At 38.1% G+C, this 22793-nt stretch overlaps 3 protein-coding genes across 4 annotated transcripts in view; 2 read left to right on the top strand and 1 right to left on the bottom strand.

The window, feature by feature from the left end:
- Positions 1-10906, top strand: part of LOC127445148 (sister chromatid cohesion protein PDS5 homolog A-like) — a 50192-nt gene extending 39286 nt beyond the window's left edge. Inside the window, exons 27-33 of the mRNA XM_051704986.1 lie at positions 4297-4429; positions 4584-4703; positions 4790-4858; positions 5629-5780; positions 6042-6126; positions 6218-6537; positions 10585-10906. Coding sequence (XP_051560946.1) covers positions 4297-4429; positions 4584-4703; positions 4790-4858; positions 5629-5780; positions 6042-6126; positions 6218-6537; positions 10585-10588 — 883 coding nt within the window. The 3' untranslated portion in view covers positions 10589-10906. The remainder of the gene's footprint in view (positions 1-4296; positions 4430-4583; positions 4704-4789; positions 4859-5628; positions 5781-6041; positions 6127-6217; positions 6538-10584) is intronic.
- Positions 10907-12624: 1718 nt separating this feature from the next.
- On the bottom strand, positions 12625-18873 carry LOC127445201 (ubiquitin-conjugating enzyme E2 K-like). 2 transcript variants are annotated; one of them, XR_007897945.1, is made up of 8 exons: positions 18600-18873; positions 17655-17748; positions 17512-17570; positions 16166-16248; positions 15916-16015; positions 15685-15813; positions 13594-14314; positions 12625-13459 (listed from the first exon to the last, which is right to left on the bottom strand). XR_007897945.1 is itself a non-coding variant. In XM_051705089.1 (7 exons), the coding sequence occupies exons 1-7, from the start codon at positions 18660-18662 to the stop codon at positions 14240-14242; spliced, it is 603 nt and encodes a 200-aa protein (XP_051561049.1). In that variant the 5' UTR covers positions 18663-18873; the 3' UTR covers positions 12625-14239. The 2 variants fall into 2 exon arrangements, 1 of the variants encoding a protein (XP_051561049.1); XM_051705089.1 differs by having other exon boundaries at positions 12625-14314.
- Positions 18874-20326: 1453 nt separating this feature from the next.
- Positions 20327-22793, top strand: part of LOC127445541 (small integral membrane protein 14-like) — a 6964-nt gene continuing 4497 nt past the window's right edge. The window contains exon 1 of the mRNA XM_051705696.1: positions 20327-20404. Within this exon, the coding sequence (XP_051561656.1) occupies positions 20327-20404 (78 nt within the window). The remainder of the gene's footprint in view (positions 20405-22793) is intronic.

The following is a 22793-nucleotide window of genomic DNA, read 5'->3' on the forward strand; positions in this document are numbered from 1 at the left end:
TGGTTTTTGTGATCCGATCACAAAATGTTTTGCACAGCTGTATTCCGAGATGCAAACTACTCGCCTTGCAGCTAAAGTCCCTTTTTGTGGAGCCTATTTGCCCAAATTGTTTGGTAAAATGTTCTACATCTTCCTCATTAAAATCACTTGAAAGGGTTACTTTAAGTTTAAACACTTAACAGCTTTAAAAACAACAAAAAAGCTTTAAACAACAAATCGGTTTGCATTTGTTGCTAGATAATAGATCATTTGAGTTGCAAGAGTTTGCATCCCACTTGTGATCGGATCACCCGAAACACATGTTAATATCCCAGGTGTAAAAGGGTTTTTAAAGTGTCTGCCCCCTCATTTCTTCACAGAGATACACTTTGATCCTAACATGATTGTAGAGGTCTGCATGGGTATTAATTTGAATCCCGAACTCAGCCAGTAAACACAAAGACTAGTGTAGTCAAAAGTGCTGGTTCTTCGGTACCAAGTTGATACTAAAATAAAAAACGATGTCATCATGCCAGTGTTTCTACAGTACTGAGCACTGTCCAAGCATGCTGTCTGACTGACACGACTGCTTTTAAATGCTCTCACGCTTATTTGACTGAAATGCACGGTTAATCTAATTAAAATTGTGATATGTCCTAATTTGATTATTAAACTGCGAAAGGCTGCGATCTTTGTTTGAATGAGCTGCGTGCTTTAATTGAATGTGTGAAGCTGACCACTCAATCATTGCAAACTCCACAGACATTGAGAATCATTTGTGTTGGATGATATGACAGAGCAGAGCACTAACCCACTTTGAAGCACACTGCACATGTAGACTATATATTTATGGAATGAAATCACAGCATCTGCGTTTTAATGATCAGACTGGGCCATGTAGCGATTCAGAATTTACATCACAGGATGTGAATGAATTTTCAGTAATTCAACAATCGGAGTCTACTTATAATGCGGTTACCACATGTAGTATGCAGAAAACACGGACGGAATCACAGAACGTATTCATAAAAATGGCATTAGCTATAAAATGCAGAATGTCATGGAATATGACATATTTGGACAAATATTAAAGCTATTTAATTAAATTACAGCTTTACAGCTGCTTATCTGGAGGTGCGAAACTACCGTCAAAACCACACAGAAATGGCAAAATAAAAGCTCAGTTTAAATGTACGCACGTGTTTTTGCTTAAATTGTTGGGCGCATAAAATGTCCTGGAAAATTTTGCCTTGAAAAGAGTGGGAACCCTGGAACTGTTTATCCGTCAGAAGAAGTGAAGTTTCCGTCAAAACCACGTCAAATATAAAAGCTCACGTCAAAATAAAAGCACGATTCAAAATAAAAGCTGGAGCCATGACATTGAAGAAATTGAAACAAATATATTACAACTGTATAGTTAAATGTAATATTCACTGTAGTAATATTAATAAAAATAATAAATTATGATCAATAAATAATACAAATTAAGCAGTATATCACAAGCAAGAATGTTGTTGCACTGAATAAAGGTTTATTTAAAAAATGCAAATGCATGTTTGAAAGTAATTGTTCTATTGTTTCTTTGTAAAGTTTTTAAAAGTTTAAGAATGAATTTGATTTGACACCATTTTGAAGATGAAATTGACCCTTTGCTAAGCTCCGCCCCCCATAGTTACAGTCACTCACACTGACAAGCTCTGCAGGACTCCCCATAGGAATGAATGGGAGATTGCCGTGAACGCCGCGGTTTTTGGCAAAATATTCTCATAAACGGAATGGATTTTATTTTTCGTGGGCTGGGATGAAGACTGACATTGTAATGCATATTTACTTGATTTTTTGTTTGTTTGTTTGTTAAAGAAATTGCTAAATTACACAGTAATTTGAAAACTGTGCAGACTGTGAATCAGAATTGAGGCAAACGATCATCACAGTCACATAAATAGAGAAAAGCGTCACTTGATAGCGATTACAAACCTCATAACTTTAGTGTAAGTGAAAAGAACTGCTTATAACGTCTCATAACACACTCATTTTGATGCTGTGAACTCTTTATTTACTACCACCTGTACTAAGACCAGAATCAATACATAAATGAATTAATGTTACGTTGTTGTCTTTAATTTACCTTGGAGGAAATGTAGGTGTCCTCGCTGGTGTTATACATGCTCATTTGGGAATGAGGAATGACACACTTTAATCCATAGCATGCTCTTCTCAATATTTATAAAAAAAATAATAATTTAAGAACAAAAAAACACTGCGTGTATCCTCTGTGTCGCTCGTGTCACTGTTACAAGTGACCCAGCAACAAGTTTTTTTTTTTTTTTTGGATCATTTACATAAAATCCCATTTAAAACGACTCAAACTCATTACTCCCGTAGGCTCTTATTGTTAAAAGGCAAACGCTTGTCAGAATAATGGTGGCCCGGCAACAGTTGCTAAGACCGGATTGGTCAGAAATGCTTTTAAGGCGGGGCTTAGCGAAGGGTCAATTTGGGGAAAAATAAAACTGATTTCAGTAGAGCCCTACTTAAAAACACAAAAGAATATTCCGGGTTCAATATAAGTTAAGTTCAATCGACAGCATTTGTGGCATAATGTTAATTACCAAAATAATGTGTTTTGACGAGTCCCTCCTTTAATAAAACAAAAATCTAGGTTACTTTCGAGGCACTTACAATGGAAGTCAATGGAGGCCAATTTTTTTACATTAATGTACTCACTTTTTCAAAAGTATAGCCACAAGACATGAACAATATGCGTGTAAAAATTATTTTAGTGCAGGGGTTCTCAACGGGGGCATTCAAAGGATGCCAGGGGGCGCTGAGAACAAATTAGAAGAGAGGGGTGTGTTAGGTCACAAATGGGGGGGGGCGTTTATCAGTCATGTATCAAATCGATCGTCAAGTTCGTCTTTGCATAAAAATGTTTATCTAGACTCAGAATATTAATCTACCAGTTCTCCATTGTATGGGCTGGTATGCATTTGTACCACGGTTCATCTGATACTGAACTGAAGTCTCGCGACGCATCTGAAGTATCTGGTTTTGCAGCGTCAAATAGACAGGTGAAGTCTCAACCTCGGCTCAATTGACAGAGAAGGTGCGTTTTTACTCGCAGAACGTTTCAAGCTTTTAATCACGCAGCACTGCGAGAAACAGAGAAGCACGGCGCGAGATGCAGAAACCATTTGAATTCAGCACAGAATTCTACATCCGCGCCCTTGAATTTACTATAGTAACAGTAACTGTACTTTAGGCATAAATAGATTCATAATAAATATTATCATAACACCACTTCAGCTCTATTAAATATGTCATAGGCAACCTTAGGGGAGTGAGGGAATATAATACATGTTTGTTAACTTATAAATATTTATATTTTATATTTATTGTTTTTACATGTGTTTAGGCCTACGGTTTATGATTACAAAAAATGCTATAGTTTGTTTTATAGAAATCAAGTTACATCTAACCATGGTAGTGAAAATACATATTCCTTGTGCTTACTATTTTCTTGTTACAAATAACACAGTAAAAAAAAAAAAAAAAAAAACTATGGTAAATATTTCATAAGGGCTAATGCAAAAATACATTAAAAAAAAATAATTTAGGGGCCTGGGTAGCTCAGCGAGTATTGACGCTGACTACCACCCCTGGAGTCACGAGTTCGAATCCAAGGCTCCTAAGCAACCAAATTGGCCCGGTTGCTAGGGAGGGTAGAGTTACATGGGGTAACCTCCTTGTGATCGCGATTAGTGGTTCTCGCTCTCAGTGGGGCGTGTGGTAAGTTGTGCGTGGATCGTGGAGAGTAGCATGAGCCTCCACATGCTGTGAGTCTCCGCAGTGTCATGCACAACGAGTCACGTGATAAGATGCACGGATTGATGGTCTCTGACACGGAAGGAACTTATAGACCTCAGATATATACCCCTCATTTGCTTGAGTTCAAGAAATGTAAGGTTTGTCTCGCATTAATTGTGCAAAAGCCTGCTGAATTTATTAACAAAACTGTAAAATTATTAAACTAAGTTGCAAATTAAGTAAATAAAACTACTGAGTTTTATGTTTTGTTTTTATAATAGTCTCAGCTTTCAGATTATGTCAGATATATTTTGTAAGGGGGTGGAAAGGGGCGGCAGTTTTTGCAAATGAATATTTTCGTTATTCTTTATCCAGAAACAGTATTCGCCATTTGTGGATTAACAGCATTAACTGTTTGTATTTTGGGAAGAGGAAGCACAGCTTCAGAGACACACCACAGAGTATGGTGTCAGTAAAATTTGAATTTAATTTACCTGCTACTGTCTTCAGGTGTTTGTGGTTCATGCTGGAGGTGTTGATGACAAAGAACGAGAATAACAGTCACTCATTTCTGAGGAAGATGGTGGAGAACATCAAACAAACAAAAGACGCTCAGGCCCCAGATGACCCCAAGGCAAATGAGGTCGGTCACCATTCGCTTATAAGTGTCTGTTCTTTAAATGATAAATGTTGTTTTCTTGATGTATTCAGAACTTGGTGCCCATTCATGAAGTGTTTATGGTACCTGTGCTCTGGAGTGAAATGGTTTCTTAATCTGTATTTTCATGAATTTACAGAAACTTTACATAGTGTGTGACGTGGCATTGTTTGTGATTGCGAACAAAAGCACTTCCTGTCATCTGGACTCGCCAAAAGATCCTGTGCTACCTACCAAGTTCTTTACCCCTCCGGATAAGGTGACAACCATTCTGACGCTCCACAGTTAACCTTTACAAACTGTGACCGTTCCATGAAACTCATTCCATCTCCCTTATATTTACAGGACTTTGTCAACGATAAGGAATATCTGTCTCCAGAAGCCAAAACAGTTTTGCAGACTGGAAAAATCCTGGTAGGTTTTGTCACCAGGCGTAGTTGTAAACAGCTGCATATGAACAGTGTGTGTTCCGTAACTGTGTGACGTGCTATTTTAGCATAAATGTGCATTAAATAGTATGGCCTTAAAGGGATAGTTCACCCAAAAATGAAAATTCTCTCATCATTTACTCACCCTCATGCCATCCCAGATGTGTATGACTTTCTTTCTTCTGCTGAACACAAATGAAGATTTTTAGAAGAATATCTCAGCTCTGTAGGTCCATACACCATAAATCTCCACTTTCACTTTTACATTCTTCTTGTTATTTGGCAATTCACATTCTTCACGCATATCGCCACCTACTGGTCAAAGGTGGAGATTTAATAAAAAAAAGTACCTAAATATTGATCTGTTTCTCACCCACACCTATCATATCACTACAGAAGATTTGGATGTAACCACTGGAGTCTTATGGATTACTTTTATGCTGCCTCTGTGATTTTCAAAGATTCAAAGATCTGGTCACCATTCACTTGCATTGTATGGACCACCAGAGCTGAAATATTCTAAGAATCATAGAAAGAAAGTCATACGCATCTGGGATGGCATGAGGGTGAGTAAATGATGAGAGATGAGACCCCAGTTTTTGGGTGAACTATGCCTTTAATATCATTGGGATTCAGCAAACAAAAAAAGGTTTATCCAAATGTAGCTGCTGGAAAAAAGGAAGTAACTTGAATTTCTTGACTGCATTAAATGACACTTAAATGTACATTAAATGTACTTTATGATATGTTATCTAGCAACCGCCAAAGCAGGCAGGTGTGCTGGGAGCAGTGAACAAACCTTTAACGGTAACAGTTCGCCGGCCGTTACCTAAAATCACCACCTCCGACGCGGGGAGCAACGCAAGTGCCAACTCCCAGCCCAGCTCCCCTGCAACAAATAAGAACAGGTTTGTGTTTATCAGACAACTCTGTCAGTCAGCCACTGTTAACACATTGAGTTAATATTTCTGACCGTTTTAAAATGTTTACTTTTCTTTTACCATAATGTAGAATTGATCAAGTGTCACTATTGGTGGTGTATTATCATGTGGGCAATCTAAAATCAAAGGTTTTTCTGGAACATTTCTTGTCTGTTTTTTTCTTATTTTTTTATAACTGCTACCACTGTTGTGAACAATAAAGAATTCACTCCTTTTTCTATCATAAAGGGATGTGAAATCTGAGTCGTCAGAGACGGGAGCAAGGGAGAACGAAGAGAATCCAGTAATCACGAAAGCAGGAGGCGTAAAGAAGGTCGGAACTGTCTCATGTAAACACTGAAAATGCCACACACATTCACATATCTGTCATTCCTTATTCAGTTTCTGCTCTCTCTGTCTGTCAGGATGAGGCTGCTCAGACCAGCGGGAAGAAGCGTGCTGCTCCTGGAAGTGATGGCACAGAGAACAGTGTGTCCATGAACCCCTCGGCAGGATCACAACCCCCTCCCAGCAAACCTCGACGGGGTCGACCCCCTAAAATCCCTGCGGGTGTAGCCACGCCAAATAAAGAGGCTGGAGCTACGAAAGGGGGTGGGGCCGGACGTGGCCGGAAGAGAGCAGCACCTGCTCAGGATCCCGCCTCCACAACCTCAGCTGATCCAATCAGTGGCAAGACACCAAAACTGCAGAAAGCAGTGCCACAGAGACAGATTGACCTGCAAAGGTAACTGAGTGTAACTGAATGACATTTGTAAATGAATCCATGTCACCAGAACACCACAAGTTGAAGCTTTACATGTAAAGTAGGCCTGCTGTTATTTCACAATGCATTCCTATGCACTCCTTCACACCAGTACCCCCCACCAAAAATGTGGAGGTCATTTTTCCCACATGCAAAGTGAAAACTCGCAACTTATATGTTTTTGGGTGATGTGTGGAACCAGGATTAACAGATAGGAGTTGAGCGAAAAGCCTTCTTCAGGAGTTAAAAGCAGCTCTTACATTCATACAGGCGGGATCATCACAGACATTTAGTAAATGTTGTGACCAAGAAAACATCACAAAACATTTGTAACTTCTGAAGGAGAGATGTTTACGATGATGTGCCAGGGGGCGTGTGCTCGCCGGTTCACACATCAGACTCGCCGGCGTAAGGAGATGAATCGTGGATCAAATATATTTAAATGTCAGCAAAAGTTCAATTTGGCAATATTTGTGCAGTCTTTAGACCTGTAGGAACTTCTCCTGGGACTTGGCATGGATCAAAAGCAGTTTTTTATGTTTTGTCTTGTTATCGTTTCACGGGTGTTTTTCCATTCACCTCCATTGTTTCCTCCCGCTGATGGTCACAGATATGGTGGCTGTGAGGAAAAAGTGACGTCACTGAAACCGGTCAGTTGATTTGCATTGAAATTATGTAATTTACCCTTCGCTAAGCTCCGCCCCTCTTGGTTACAGTCACTCGCTTCGATAGGCTTTGCAGAACTCCTCATAGGAATGAATGGGAGATTGCCGTGAACGGCGCGGTTATTGGCAAAATATTATCTTTAACGAAATTGACAAACTTAAGTAGGCTGGAATGAAGAATGACTAAGTATGTTTATCTGATGTTTTTTGTAAAAGAAATAAGTTACTCATTAATTTGATTGATAACTTTGCAGACTGTGAATCAGAATAAAGGCAAATGATTATCAGTCACTTGAAAAGAGAAAAGCGTCATTTGATAGCGATTACACATCTAATAACATTAATGTAAGTGAACAGAACTGGTTATAACGTCTCATAACACACTCACGATGATGCTGTGAACTCTTTATTTACTCTTGCCTTTATTAAGACCTGAATCAATACATAAATGAATTAACGTTCAGTTATTAGCTTTCATTTTCCTTGGAGCAAATGTAGGTGTCGTTGCAGATGTTATATGTTCATTTGAGAATAAGACACCGTTTAATCCATAGCATGCTCTTCTCGTTGTTTCTTTAAAGATTTTTTTAAAATAGAATGAAAAAACTCTGCGTGTATCCTCTCTAGGCACCTTGTGTCACTATCACAAGTGACCCAGCAACAACGTCTTTTACATTTTGTGGATCGCTTGTCAGAGAAACGCCGCACGGCAAGAGTTGCTCAGATAGGATTGGTCAGAAATTCTTTTAAGGCGGGGCTTAGCAAAGGGTAAATTATGTGAGAAGTAATAAATCGCTGAACAGCTGAAATCCACCTCCAGTTTGCGTCAGAGTTCTGTTGTTTATTTTGAAATTGATGAACGTCGACTTCTCATTATGGATCTTATTACAAGCCTACTTGCCAAATAAATAAATAAATGCACATGAAACATTAATTTGAGTTTAAATTACTTTATTAGCTTACTTGTAGAGATCACACAGTGATCTGAGAAGTAGGAAAGATGACTCGCAGAACCCGAATGAGCGGTCTGATGTGTGCATGTGCGGTTGTTACTTAGAGATATCAGACCACTAGATGGCGCCATTGACCAGTAAGAATGGAGTATTCCAGAGCGCCCTGTAATAAGTGATTTTATATCGAGCTTATGTCGTATAAATTTGCACTGTGTAGTGGTGTATTTTTTTATGCAAAAAAAATGATAAACCCATCCCTGATTATCAAATGGGTTTTGCATTAAAGCACATGGATTATCATAGTGCATGTTGCTTTCTTTCACATATGATTTCTTTTTTTTTTTATTAAGAGAATGATGAAAATTGAATATTGTGAATGGTTTTCCTAAAAATATTTTGGGAACTTCCGTGCCATGTATTTGCATTGCAACTTGGTGTGAACAGGCCTTCACTTCACATGTTAACCTTAGTTGCTGTTCAAGTGTTTTATGTGTAGTTAAAATATTTCTTTTGTCCAAGATCAGTGAGGGAAGCACAGCGAGATCAGCAAGTGTACGAACACAGCCGCCTGTCTCAGAATACATATGGAAGTGAAGGAGAGACAGAGAGAGAATTTGAGTCCAGTCCAGAGTTTGTACTCTCACTCACACAACTACTGGAGCAGCAGGGAGAAAGCATTCACAAGCCACTGAGGGGTGCACCAAGCCCCAAACAGAGAGAGCCCACCTGTACAGCAGAGCAGGGGGAGCTGTCAGTGAGTGTTTGAGAGGGAGGTTCATTTAGCAGAGGAATGTCAAGCTGTAACTTTGAGCTCATATGTAGTTAACGTGTTTAATTTAAGTTGTAGCTACTGGTTTAAAGTAATAGTTCATCCAAAAAATAAATAAATAAATATGTTGTTCCAAATATTATATTTTTCCATGAAATACAAAAGGAGAAAGTTTGCAGAATGTACACAATTTCCCATTCAAGACAGTGGATAGTAAGCACAGCTGTCAAGCTCTAAAAAGCACCATAAAAGTAGTCCATGAGCGTGTTAACATGCACAATCTTACACCGATTAAAGGAATGTTCTGGGTTCAATACAAGTTAAGGTCAATTGACAGCATTTGTGGCATAATGTTGATTACCACCAGGGACTAAAAACAAAATATTTTTCATTTCGTTTCGTTCTGAGCACAAACTGTATTTTTTCCGTTCCGGTTCAGAAGTTCTGCAGCCTCCTTTCCAAAAGGTTACCGGTTAGAACAAAATAAAAGAACGGTTAATAACGTTCTTTTTAAAATGACAGTACTCTGCGCTTATGGGTGGGTGAAATACCATTTGCAGTGTTGCCAGATCTCACAAGAGAAACAAGCAACCAGGCCTGGAAAAACAAGCCCAAAATAAGCCACTCCCCTCACCAATATAAGCAAAAATAAGCCATTGTTTTTGTTCCTGTGTGGTGGATTAATCATCATAGAAATACATACAGTTAATTAACAGTAAAGTATCATTTTAATTACAGATCTGCTTCTGAGTCAAAACCCAGCAGCATTAAATCTGTATTAATGCATCATATCTAACAATAATTCAGAAACAGCTGAGAAATGTACTTTTTACCTCTAATAATGTTTTCCTTGTATGTGGATTAGCTGTGCATGTATATGAGGAAATTATACATACAGGTCGCTGTTAAAAAGATCTTTATTCACAGAATGCTTCATCCACAACGGGCGATTAGACAAAGAAATGTGTGATGCAGCAGTTTCCTTCAGGATCAAAGCACATGTTTCATTTCTATGGGCAACATGAAGTGATGTAGTTCAAAAATATACTGTGATAAACCCTTTAGTTTCATGAAGAAATTATCTGAACAAAATGAACCGGTTATAATAACGTTTTCACTCCGGAACCACTGAAAATCACTTTGTTCCGGTTTTCAGTTTCATTCGTTTTCGGTTTTTGTTGTCGTACCTTGAACTGTTTTTAGTCCCAGTGGGGTTAAAGTGCGGCATTTACAATAGAAGTGAATGGAGCTCATTTTTGGAGGGTTTAAGCAGAAATGCGAAGCATATAATTTTATAAAAAGCACTTGCATTAATTATTCTGTTAAAGGAATAGTTCACTCAAAAATCATTTACTCAATCTCATGCCAGATGTGTATGACTTTCTTTATTCTGCAGAACACAAATGATGATTTTTAGAAGAATATCTCAGCTCTGTAGGTTCATACAATGCAAGTGAATGGTGACCAGACCTTTGAAGCTCCAAAATTCACATAAAAGTAATCCATAAGACTCCAGTGGTTTAATCCAAAATGTCAAGAATATCGCAATATAACTTTTTGCTTAAAGCGCCCATCCCGAGACCTTGCTCATGCATTGCTGTAATGGAGATTGTAGATATTTATATGTTTCTCTTTGTTTTAGGTAAAGCGTAGAATGAAGATGAGGATGGTCAGACAGTAAAGGATCGACCGAGCCGACCGAAGAGACTCGTTCACCCACCCATCAGAAGCTCTTCACAAACCTGAACTGTCATTACCCCACACCTCAGAAGAATGAGGAATGAATTCTTTAGATTCAGATGTTCAGACTTGTATGTTTCTCTTCATTCATTTATTTTCTGTTGAAATTGTTCCTTGTTGCTCTTTGCCTCTCTCTATCTGGAGCCATTTTTAAAAAAAAAAAACATTTGAATGAAAAACTGTTTAATCTGCTCTATGGTTGCTTATTAAACACTTGGAATGATTTTTTAACGTTTCTTCTCCCTGTCCTCTGTTAGTTCTTTAGTTAACTCAAATACTGTCTTAAGTCCTTACATTTCTGCGTTGGCAAGGATTCCTAGAGACCAGACGCCTGCATTCAGTTAGCTCTAAATTTACAATGCAAGGACGGCCGGTGAAGGTGACTGTATGATTAGTAAAACTGCTGTTTACACTTGGGTATGTATGAGCATGATTTCCTCGTATGGTTGACTTACAATCTCACTGCATGTCAAGAGCACCTGCATTCGCTCCATATGAAACTTTTACGGAGTGATTTGCTAATGAGACTTACTAAACTTAATTCTCATAAATATTCAAATTAGGGCTATCATTGTGTCCCCTCTTTCTGTTTCTCATAATCAGGGAAAAACCTTTGATATACGTCAAACCATTACATTGTAGTTAATGTCATTTTAGTCAAGTTGTAATTTTGTGTTTTAAAAGGATATTTAAGAAGATTCAATTTTGAGCAATGAAAATAGAAATATCAATAGCTAGTTCAGATGAGAGATCTCTTCCCTTTCATTATTTTTGTTTCATGTCAGTTTAATGCAGTGGTTCGGTTTTTTTTTTTGGTTTTTTTTTCTCAGTAAGGGCCCCGGAATCCCTCATTATCTGATCGAAAAAATTGCTTTTAAAAGATCAACTGTATTATAATCTGAATGAATTTTTTGTCACTAGGCTTACATTGTTCTGTTATTTTCTGTTACATAAATACATTAAACATTTTAACTATGTGTATATACTTTTGAAACATCCAAAAATAGAAGGTTAGACTGCTGCAGGAGCGATGTTAATATACAATAGCTCACCCAAAAATAAACAGTTCTGCCCTCATTTACTCGCCCTCATCATTCAAAACAGGTATGACTTTTTTCATCTGTGAAAAACAAGACTGAGGGATGAGAGGATTGTGATTGTAACGGTCAAGCTTCAAAAGCACCATAAAAGTTGTCCATATCACTCGTGCTCTAAAGGAAATTAGCATTTTAACTATGAGAAACTTAAAGGAGTAGTTCACCAAAAATTCTCTCATCATTTACTCACCCTCATGCAATCCCAGATGTGTGTGACTTCCTTTTATCTGCAGAACTCAAATGAAGATTTTTAGAAGAATATCTCAGCTCTGTAGGTCCTGACAATGCAAGTGAATGGTGACCGGACATTTGTAGCTCCAAAAAGCACATAAAGGCAGCATAAAAGTAACCCATAAGACTCCAGTGGTTTAATCCATGTCTTCAGAAGTGATATGATAGGTGTGGGTGAGAAACACATCAATATTTAAGTCCTTTTTGTACTCAATCTCCACTTTCACTTTCACATCTGAAAGTTAAAGTGGAGATTTAAAGTAATATTGATCTGTTTCTCACCCACACCTATCATATTTCTTCTGAAGACATGGATTAAACCACTGGAGTCTTATGGATTACTCTTGTTTCCTTTGTGATTTTTGTTGCTACAACGGTCCGGTCATCATTCACTTGCATTGTCAGGACCTACAGAGCTGAAATATTCTTCTAAAAATCTTCATTTGAGTTCTGCTGAAGAAAGAAAGTCATACAGATCTGGGATGGCATGAGGGTGAGTAAATGATGAGAAATTGTTAATTTTTGGGGGAACTACCCCTTTAACAGACACCTACTGATGTCAAATCATGTGGAAATCAAAATGGGAGAATACATTCACAGATTACACAACACAATTTTAATTTTTCACCTTTTTTTAATTCAAAAGAATGACAGTTTCACAATAAATAATCATGCTTGTACGGCTCGAGTAGGGTTTTTTTTTTTTGTTTTTGTTATTTTTTTGTAAAGGAGCATATTTCCTTTGACAGAAATGTTTGCCCTTTAATTCACTTCGTGCAATACTGAACAAGGTGATCACTTCAGGAAGACAGTCTTTTTGTTTTTTGTCTCATTTTTGTTTTTCCATACAAAATATAAATCCAGCCATCGATGGTGCATTCTAGAGATGAACAGTACTTTTCCCAAAAGAAAACTTGGCTGTATGTACATGAGAAAAGAGGTATATGAAAGCAACTAGCTGTGAAAGTGGGTGCATTTTGATAAACAAATGGGATGCAATAACATAGAGGGAGGGCAAGCAGCATAACGGGGGGGGGGAAGAGACATTTTACAGCTTTACCCCTTAAAGAATGGAACACTTGGTAAAAATTTGTTCACAAAGCATCATGTGGTAGTACTCACTCTTGACCCATTTTGCCTTGAAGCATCTTTTAAGACTTGATAAATGCTTGCAATGATGGTTACATTGTAAATATGTATTCATTATTAGCAGCTTGGAAATCTAAATACAGATCATATTATAGACCTGTACCTCAATGTGTCTTGTAGAGTTTTTAATGCCAAAGTAATTGAACATTCGCTTCCTTGTCTCTACATGTACAAAGTTTGTCATATGTGTTGTTATTACACTTACATGAATGCATTCTTCAGAAAAGCAAAATCAAAACTGAAGAAGCAACTCAAGGTAGGTCCGTCAATGATCAAGAAGTCGCAATCCCTACAGCTGCCCTGAAAAGAAATAAAGGCAGGGTTTGTGACCACTAATCCTGCATCCTCCCTATTTCCAAAAAGAGGGGTCAGTCTTCCTTTCATTTAAAAACAAATGAACACTTTGATAAGTCTGAAAATTTCTCTGCACTCACGATATAACACCATGTCATCTGGCCGTGTCAACTGCTATACGGGGCTGTTAAGTGCAAAACAAACATTAAAAGAATCAAATGAGCAAAGAAAAGCACACATTTGAGGGTATCAAACAGAAGGGGTACTATGAATCTCAAAAGGATGTTGTTTTTTTTATATGCCAAGTATCCCATTCAAATAAACATCCCAAAATGTAATGTTTATGATGTACAGATTTTACATTGCTGCTGTTTGCCTCTTCGATGTACACAACCACTAACATCATTTCACAGATGCAAGTGAACATTCTCTTGTTTTAGTGTGAAATGACAGTGATACACAGGCTTTGTCTTGTTTGGTTTCTTTAAAAGAGGAGTTGCAGCCTACATTTGAGAGGGGGGAATGATTGTGGCAAGGCAAAAGGTGGTGGTGGGGTTGGGGGGAGACAAGGGACACAAACATTTGCTAAGAGAGAAAAAAGACGACTCCGAGGCCACGCTCTAATTGTCTCACAGTCTTGACTGCTGCCCTGGGAGCATTTCAGAACTCATGCTCCCAAAGATTCATTGTGAACACAAACCAAGATGACTGATGTACGTATGGGTGTGTGGGGCATGACGAAGGCGGGTTTGGGGGAAATATGGCCTGGTGAAGAGAGCTGGATGGTCAGTTGCTAAGTAGCACCTCTGTCGCCGTCTCCACGTCCCATGATTTTGAGGACAAGGCTACTATTACTGCATTCTATTTGAGAGAGAAAAAAGCATTTAAAACGAAGTATCCAAGAGACAATAAATCTGCTGAATAACTCAAAAACTAATTATGCAAGTGGCTTGTGGAGCAAGACATAATAACTGGGTGTATTATATCTAAAAATACAAGTTGCTCAATATTTCCTTCTCGTTTATAGAACTTGTTTAGTGATTTGCACAAGGTCACAAGTAATGAGTCCAACAGCCATCTTATCCATATGACATTGCTTTCATACAACAATTCTATAAACAACAGGGTATCAATTAACTTACATTTCCGACAAAATGTGGCCTGTTATTTTGTCTATTTTTGTTCTGCTTACAGGTGCTGTAAGCACCTTTTTTTCATGGAAAGGTATACAAAAAAGTAGTAATGAAATAAGTGCCGTAACAATATCTCACCAGTCTCTGTGACAGCTCTAGACTCTGTAAACAGCAAATAAAAATGTGTCCGTGAGCCGCGGACAAAGAAGCTTTCGACTTGTCAATCATTTTGCGCATTCTCATAGTATTGTAGTTGCAGCGAATTATTGAGGCTTACTGCCATTTTTATGCCGTGTTGTTCATAACAGTTGTCAGTTGAGGGTGCTGTTTTGCTGCTGTTTTTTAAACAACTGATTCTGCATGATGTTTGTCTCAATAAAGCTCTTCTGTTATCTTTGGAGTGTGGTGTTTTGGAAAGGGGGTGTGGCTAATTGACCCTTCTCTAAGCTCCGCCCCCCTTGGTTACGGTCACTCGCTCTGACAAGCTCTGCAGAACTCCTCATAGGAATGAACGGGAGATTGCCGTGAACGACGCGGTTTTTGGCCAAATATTCTCATAAACGGAACGGATAACATTTTAACGTGGGCTGGTATGAAGAGTGACATTGTAAGGCATATTTATCTGAAGTTTTGTGTAACAGAAATGGTTAAATCACTCAGTAATTTGATTAAAAACTGTGGAGACTGTGAATCAGAATTAAGGCGAGCGATTATTACAGTCACTCGAAATGAGAAAAAGTTCATTTAATAGCGATTACACATCTAATAACATTAGCATAAGTGAACAGAGCTGTTTATAACGTCTCTTAGAAACCAAGGGCGGGGGGTTGCAGCATGAAGCATTTACTTGTTTCTATTAATCATGGTATAAATATCGGGGTTGTTGTACTTACTTGATTATTGGGGGGAGGGATACCCCCATCCCCCCTGGAACCTACACCCCTGGTGGAAACAGTTTGCCTAAAAATACTGATGAATTTGCATTGTCTTATGGATGATTGCGATCTCGGTACTATATATATTTGATATTTTTTCACCTGTGCATTTCAGAATGTACTGTGCATACAGTATTCGCAGCTATCTAGTTGTAGTACTTACTTTGTCAAAGCCCATTGCACAAAGTTTTTCTATTTTGCGTGTGTACTCGGGACCGGACACAGGAGCGCCAGCGTAAACATGAGACCAGAGACGAGCTGTTTGTTTGAACATTTCTGGATTCTGCTTATACTGAAAGACAACAACAGTGATGCATTTAAAGGGACTGAATGAGGCACATTCTCATTCAGGCAGTCAGACACTTTGCCAGCTACATATTTCACACGCATGTACCTGATTGGCGACCACAGCATCTTGAGGGTCATCAGGCTCTGCTGCAGCTAACAAAGCCTGTAGTGAGAGAAGAACTGTACGCAGAGTCATAGCAGCAGCCCTGAACACAATAAGGAAAGATAGAATAAAACAGAAGAACAATAGTTTGATAGGGGCACAGGAAACAGGAGTTTAATAGAAACATGTGTTGGGAAAGAAACAGTGACGTGTCAGATATTTTAGATAATGACTTTTGACAATAAACACTCACCACTGGTCTTTTAAAATGTCCAAACATATTGCCCCGGTAACTGAACTTATATTGGGATGCCAGATCTTAGTAATAAACCGCACCTGAGAAAAGAAGATAAACTAGTTTTTTAACTTAAAATGTGTTCTGATCTTTCAGTTAAACTCAAAATAAACATAAAAGGCCTCATGCACACCTGACTGGCAGGTGTAGGACAAAAGCACTGAAATAAAGAAACTAGGAAAGCTTCCAAAGGATACTTAATATTTCAGCAACATTTCAGTCTAATGACCTGTGTCAGGCACTAACAAGTCAACATGAAATCATAAATCACTATTTCTTAAAGGGATAGTTCACCCAAAAATGAAAATTCTCTCATCATTTACTCATACTCATGCCATCCCAGATGTGTATGACTTTCTTTCTTCTGCAGAACACAAATTAAGATTTTTAGAAGAATATTTCAGCTCTGTAGGTCCATACAATACAAGAGAATGGTGATCAGAACTTTGAAGATCCAAAAAGCACATAAAGGCAGTATAAAAGTAATCCAAAAGACTCCAGTGGTTTAATCCATGTCTTCTGAAGTGATCCAGTCGGTTTTTGGTGAGAACAAACTACAATGTAACTCCTTTTTCACTGTATATTTTGTCACTGCAGTCTCTGGGCACGATCATAATTTCAAGCTTGATTATATTTCCTAGTGCTTGACGCATGCACAAAACACTAGATGGCGCTATATCAAGACTTTTAGTAAAAAGGAGTTACATTCTGGTCTGTTCTCACACAAAGCCGATTGGATCACGTCAGCAGACATAGATTTAAACACTGTAGTCATATGGATTACTTTTATGCTGCCTTTATGTGCTTTTTTGAGCTACAAATGTCTGGTCACCATTCACTTGCATTGTATGGGCCTACAGAGCTGAAATATTCTTCTGAAAATCTTCATTTGTGTTCAGCAGAAGAAAGAAAGTCAGTAAATGAGAGATTTTTTTTTTTTTACTTTTGGGTGAACTATCATGTAATTGCACATACCTGATCTTACTGTGATTCATCTGTTATTCCAAAGTTAGTCTTTGTAAGTTTTTATCAAAATGTTGTAACTTGCTCGACCTCTGAAACAAATCCCTGTTTTTGTCATAAATCCCTCTGACTTTTCCGACCTCTCGCCTCCAACAACCACTATTCTAGTATGCAATACCCACATTTCACAATCAAATTAATTACAAATAATTACCGTTTTTATCATCACATATTCTGTTTCACTCGCATATATGTTGCGGAAGTAAAATGGGTCGCGAATGGCGTTTCATGTTGATGTTAAACATTTACCATTATGTGAACATAATGTATAAAAAGTTGACCTTGGGTGGATTAAAGGGATACGTCTCTGGGATCTTGATTTCAAGCTGATATCTGCCCCCTGTAGTGAAAAATCATCTTGTTTAAAATCATGCATTAGTACATGTCATGGCAGCAACAGAGAAGACGAAATGAGTATCACAACCTTCATACGGCGTGTCTGGTGGTCCTGCGATTTCCCCCTTTAACTCTGTGAAGTTTTCATCCACTAGGTCTACCTTTATTTGATTTTTACTTGTCTATTGAAAAGCAGAACAAAATAGTAAAGCAGAGAGGTTTTTAGGACAGTCTTACAACTTAAGTGCTTTTAATATAATTGACACAAAGTTGTCAAAAAAGTGTGCCACTGGCCCCAAAGGCCCTAAAGGGGCTTGTTTTCGTCTTCTATTGCCCAAGACAAAGAAGTGGCCAGTACAATTTTCAAGTCATGGGCAATGTGTCAAATTTTAGTGAGCTGTTTACCTAGACAGCATTTTTGACCATCATGCATGGCTACGATTCTCAAAAAAATGCTGTTCTGGTAGGCAGCTCACTATGTTTTGATGCACAGCCATTGAAAACTGCAGTAACAGCCTAGCAACCCTGCTAAGTGGCAATAACACCTAAACAAATGACACTGCAAACAGTAAACAACTACTTTACCAGGCTATTAACACGGGTAATAATACCATACAACACTACAGGAGTGTTAGTGAAACTAGCAGGCTAGCTGTGCAACAGCTATAGCATGTTAGCACAGAGGCTAAAGCTTGTACCATCAAAATATAGCCGTAGTTTGGCATGTATAAATGTTATTTTCAAATTTAGGTCTCGGCTTATATCTGAAAATGTCAACAGGAGCAAAGCTGGCAAATGTGTGACTTCCATATCTTTACGCCTTGATGTGACATCTCATGCTAACATTAGCTTAGCATGCTAAGCTAGTACAGCTCATGCTAACATTAGCTTAGCAGGCTAAGCTAGTGACAGCTCATGCTAACATTAGCTTAGCAGGCTAAGCTAGCTCACTGGCTTCAGGGTGTCTATCTGTCCAAAAGTCTGCCTGATTCTTTTAACGGCAAAGAAAACAGCAAAGTAACGTTTCGCAAACCTCTTCGCTTTTCAGCACTTCTTTGAACTCTCGCTTGATCCTCTGCACAGCGATATTTGCCATGGCTGAATGATTTCTCTCTCTCTCTCTCTCTCTCTCTCTCTCTCTCTTTCTCTTTCCCCTTTGACTAAAACAGTCTACCTTTTCTAAACAAACGCTGAGCGCTAGTACATGCACAGGCAAACACAGTGACAGCCTGGAAAACTCTGTAACACTCCGTCTGCCCCCTTTGTTGAATCAGGTGGTGTTGCAGGGGCATAGTTTCCAGGGTGGATAGGGGAGGTAACACCCCCCCCCCCCACCACCACCACCACCACTACACACACACACACACACACCAGAATGTGGAAGTAAAAGTGAAAGTGTAGATTTTCAGTAAAAGAAAAAGGACTTAAATATTGATCTGTTTCTCACACACAGCTATCAAATTACTTCTGAAGACATGCATTAAACCACTGGAGTCTTATGGATTACTTTTATGGTGACTTAATGTCCCTTTTGGACCTCTAAAGTTTTGGCCACCATTCACTTGCATTGTGAGGACCTACTAACAATCTTAATTTGTGTTCTGCTGAAGAAAGAAAGTCATACACTCCTGGAATATCATGAGGGTGAGTAAATGATGAGAGAATTTTCATTTTTTGGTTAACTATCCCTTTAAAATTAGGTAGTGCATTATGAACTAACATGTAACTAACATGTAACTAACTAACAATAACGATGAAACAAAGATAAATTAAATTAACATTAACCAATGCTTTTTTATTGTTAGTTGTGAAACCTAATGCTTACAAATAGAATTTTATTGTAAAGTATTAAGCCACTGCTTTTAATAACAAACATTATATAATGCTTAAATCACAAAGTACATAAAAATAGGAATAAGCTTTATTTGAAAATATAATAATGAATTATATTGTAATATATTAATGGGTTATATTAATGGATGATGTTATTGTTATATAAAGTTACCTTTATTTTTGTAAAGGTGATGGAATTTGTGAAACATGAACTTCTGTGAAACTGTAATGAACACTTTTTCGCTCTATTTAGTTTTTACCAGCTAATATCAGGAATATCATTAATATTATTAAAGCCATGCGATTGGCTGACACGCAGTCCTTCTGTCACGTGTTTAAATGTTAAGTGAAGTGGGGTGGATGCTGCTATTTACTGTTTAAGAGAGACATGTATCAATATAAAGACACATAAAAGCCTCTCTTAACAACTATTGGTCATATATTGTTAGATAGACCCAAGCTGTTGCTTACAATATCGGTACTGTGACTGATGGAAGACCTGCAGTGTGAGGAATCTTTGACTGTAACCAAATGTGATGAATGTGTTTTACTGTTAAAAATAATGGATTTTACAACCCCAATTATGAAAAAGTTGGGACTGTACAGAAAATGCCAATAAAAACAAAAAAGGAGTGATTTGTAAATTCTATTCATCCTGCTTTATTGAAAGCACTTCAGCAACACATTATCTGATGTTTTTTTTTTACTCATTTCAAATAACATGATTGCAACACACTCAAAAAAAGTTGGGACAGTCGGGTGTTTACAACTGTGTAACATCACTATTTCTTCTAATAACACTTATTAAGCATTTGGGCACTGAAGACACACGCTTGTTAAGTTTAGAAAGCAGAATTTTCCCCCATTCTACAGGTCTTCAGCTGTGCAACTGTACGAGGACTTCATTGCCGTATTGTGTGCTTCATAATGTGCAACACATGCTCAACTGGAGATGGTCAGGACTGCAGACAGGCCAATCTTGCACCTGCACCTCTTCAGAATGTGGTTTGGCATTGTCCTGCTGGAAAACCACTTCTGAATGCACGTGATCTGATCCCTCAGATGTTACTGTCTTAAAAACATTTGTCTGTAATGGATATCATGACATGGGCTCCGGGATACTTCGGCAAACCTTTGTCAGTCAACACCATTCGCCGCTGCATCCACAGATGCAAGTTCAGGCTTTACTCTATGCAAAGGAGAAGCCATACATCAACACTGTCCAGAAGCACCGGCAACTTCTCTGAGCTCAGTCTCATCTGAGATGGAAAGTAGCACAGTGGAATCGTGTTTTGTGGTCCGATGAGTCCACATTTAGAAAATTTTTAAAAAAGCCATTGTGTTCTCCAGGCCAAAGAGGAAAAGTACAATCCATCCAAGGTCCAAAAACCCAGTGTCGGTCATGGTATGGGGGTGTGTCAGTGCCCATGGCATGGGTAACTTGCACAAAGCAAGTAATGCAGAAAGGTAAAAATTTTGGAACAACAAATGCTGCCATCCAGATGTTGTTTTTTCCACAGACATCCCTGCATTTTCCAGCAGGACAGCTTCAAGCCACATACTGCCCGGATCACATGTGCATGCCTGCAGTCCTGACCATCTCCAATTGAGAATGTGTGGCACATTATAAAGTGCACAATATGACAATGAAGGCCCCGTACAATTGCGCAGCTGAAGACCTGCATAATGGGTGAATATTCTGCTTGCTAAACTTAACCAACTTGTGTCTTCAGTGCCCAAATGCTTGCCCAAACAAATTCTGATGTTTCACAGTGGTAAACACTCGACTGTCCCAACTGTTTTGGAGCGTGTTGCAATAATGAGTGTATATTAAAATAAATGAATAAATAATTTGCAAGGTAAACCATCAAATAATGTGTTTTGTTGTGCTTTAAATACAGCACAGAGTGAATAGAATTTACAAATCACTCCTTTTTTTTTCACTAGCATTTTCCATACTGTCCCAACTTTTTCAGAATAAGGTTGTATTTTGATATTGACAAATGACCATCTTTAAAAAAAGTATATACATTTTTATTTGGGCTATTATTATTCCTTTGAGGCCCTGTGACTTATGAATTATATCCTTGCTCTAAAACCACATGCATATGCATATTTATCAGTGTTTAACCAAATTATCTGGATGACCTGAAGAAAAATACTTCCAAGATTGCTTAAGTTGCTTCTCCATAAAAACATGCCAGAAGAAGAAGACAAGAGTGTTGATGCTACAATTTAGTTATAATGTTAGTTAGTATAATTTAGTTATTAAGTTATAATAACTTAAAAAGATAAAATTAAAAGAATGATCATAAGTTAATTAGAGCTGTAATCTAAATTAGAGGTCAACTTAAATTGGAGTCAGATAAAATTAATAACAGAATCAATTTGTAAAGTGTAAATTAATAATAATTGCTTTACTTCAGCGCTCAGGAAATACAGAACAACGCAGAGACCTTCAAGGGGCCATTCTATTAGAATCCGACATCGGAACAAATAGTTTGGTTTTTTATCCCTTTTACAAACGTCAGACAACCAAAGCAAAAACACCTTGTCATCTTGGGAGACAAAAATATGTTTAATTGTATTTTACTGTAGTGTGTGTGTGTGTGTGTGTGTGTGTGTGTGTGTGTGTGTGCAGGACTAAACATTATGATTGTAATGGGGATAGGATACCAATAAATAACTGTTTTTGGCATTCAGACTGTTCCATAGGGTGAATTAGGTTAATCTGGGACATTAGGTAATATGGGTAATATAACTCCATCTGTCACTGGATCACTGGCTTTCTGACAAACAGGAAGAAGTGTAAAATTTGCAGATTACACAACACTAATGACTCATATGCAACAGCACAGACTGGAAGTGTAGCAATAACGTTCTAGCCATCAGTGGGTCACCTCTGTCCATGATGCCATGGAACAAGAATTTTACAGTAGCTAAAGTGGGACAATAACTGTGTCAGGAAGGCACAGTAGAGGATACTTTCAGCAGCAGATAAAGAAGTTCAACCTGCCACACGCAGTGACGCAGTTCTCTGAGTCGGTCCTCACTTCAGTTCTCATCGCATGGTTTGGAAAGACCACCACACGAGAGAGGATGAAACTTCAGCATATTTTTAGGGCATCTAAAAAAAATTGTTGGCTGCAGTTGGCCCTCCATCCAAGATCTCTACGATCCGTGTTGAAAAAAGAGAGCAATAAAATCACAATTCCACACACCCTGCCCTCTGCACCCACTGTACCTTCTTCACACCTTAAGGTACTTATATGTACCTTTTAGGGACAGATAAGACACTTAGGGTACTAATATAATACTAATGCATTCCAATTAACATACAAAGGGTACAGTGGGTGTACTTTTGAGGGTACTGCCCCAGTAACAAGCTGTTGTA

This window comes from Myxocyprinus asiaticus, chromosome 8, assembly GCF_019703515.2.
Source record: "Myxocyprinus asiaticus isolate MX2 ecotype Aquarium Trade chromosome 8, UBuf_Myxa_2, whole genome shotgun sequence".
Classification (NCBI taxonomy): Eukaryota; Metazoa; Chordata; class Actinopteri; order Cypriniformes; family Catostomidae; genus Myxocyprinus; species Myxocyprinus asiaticus.

What these genes read in the sequence shown, in the direction of transcription:
- LOC127445201 (XM_051705089.1), bottom strand. Translation starts at nt 18,662, where the DNA reads ATGGCAAATATCGCTGTGCAGAGGATCAAGCGAGAGTTCAAAGAAGTG. An exon ending in ATCCCTTTAATCCACCCAAG is followed by an intron (nt 16,249 to 17,511) that starts GTCAACTTTTTA and finishes TTCTTTTCTCAG; the next exon opens with GTGCGGTTTATTACTAAGAT. An exon ending in GTGCAATGGGCTTTGACAAA is followed by an intron (nt 14,315 to 15,684) that starts GTAAGTACTACA and finishes TCTCTCAAATAG; the next exon opens with AATGCAGTAATAGTAGCCTT.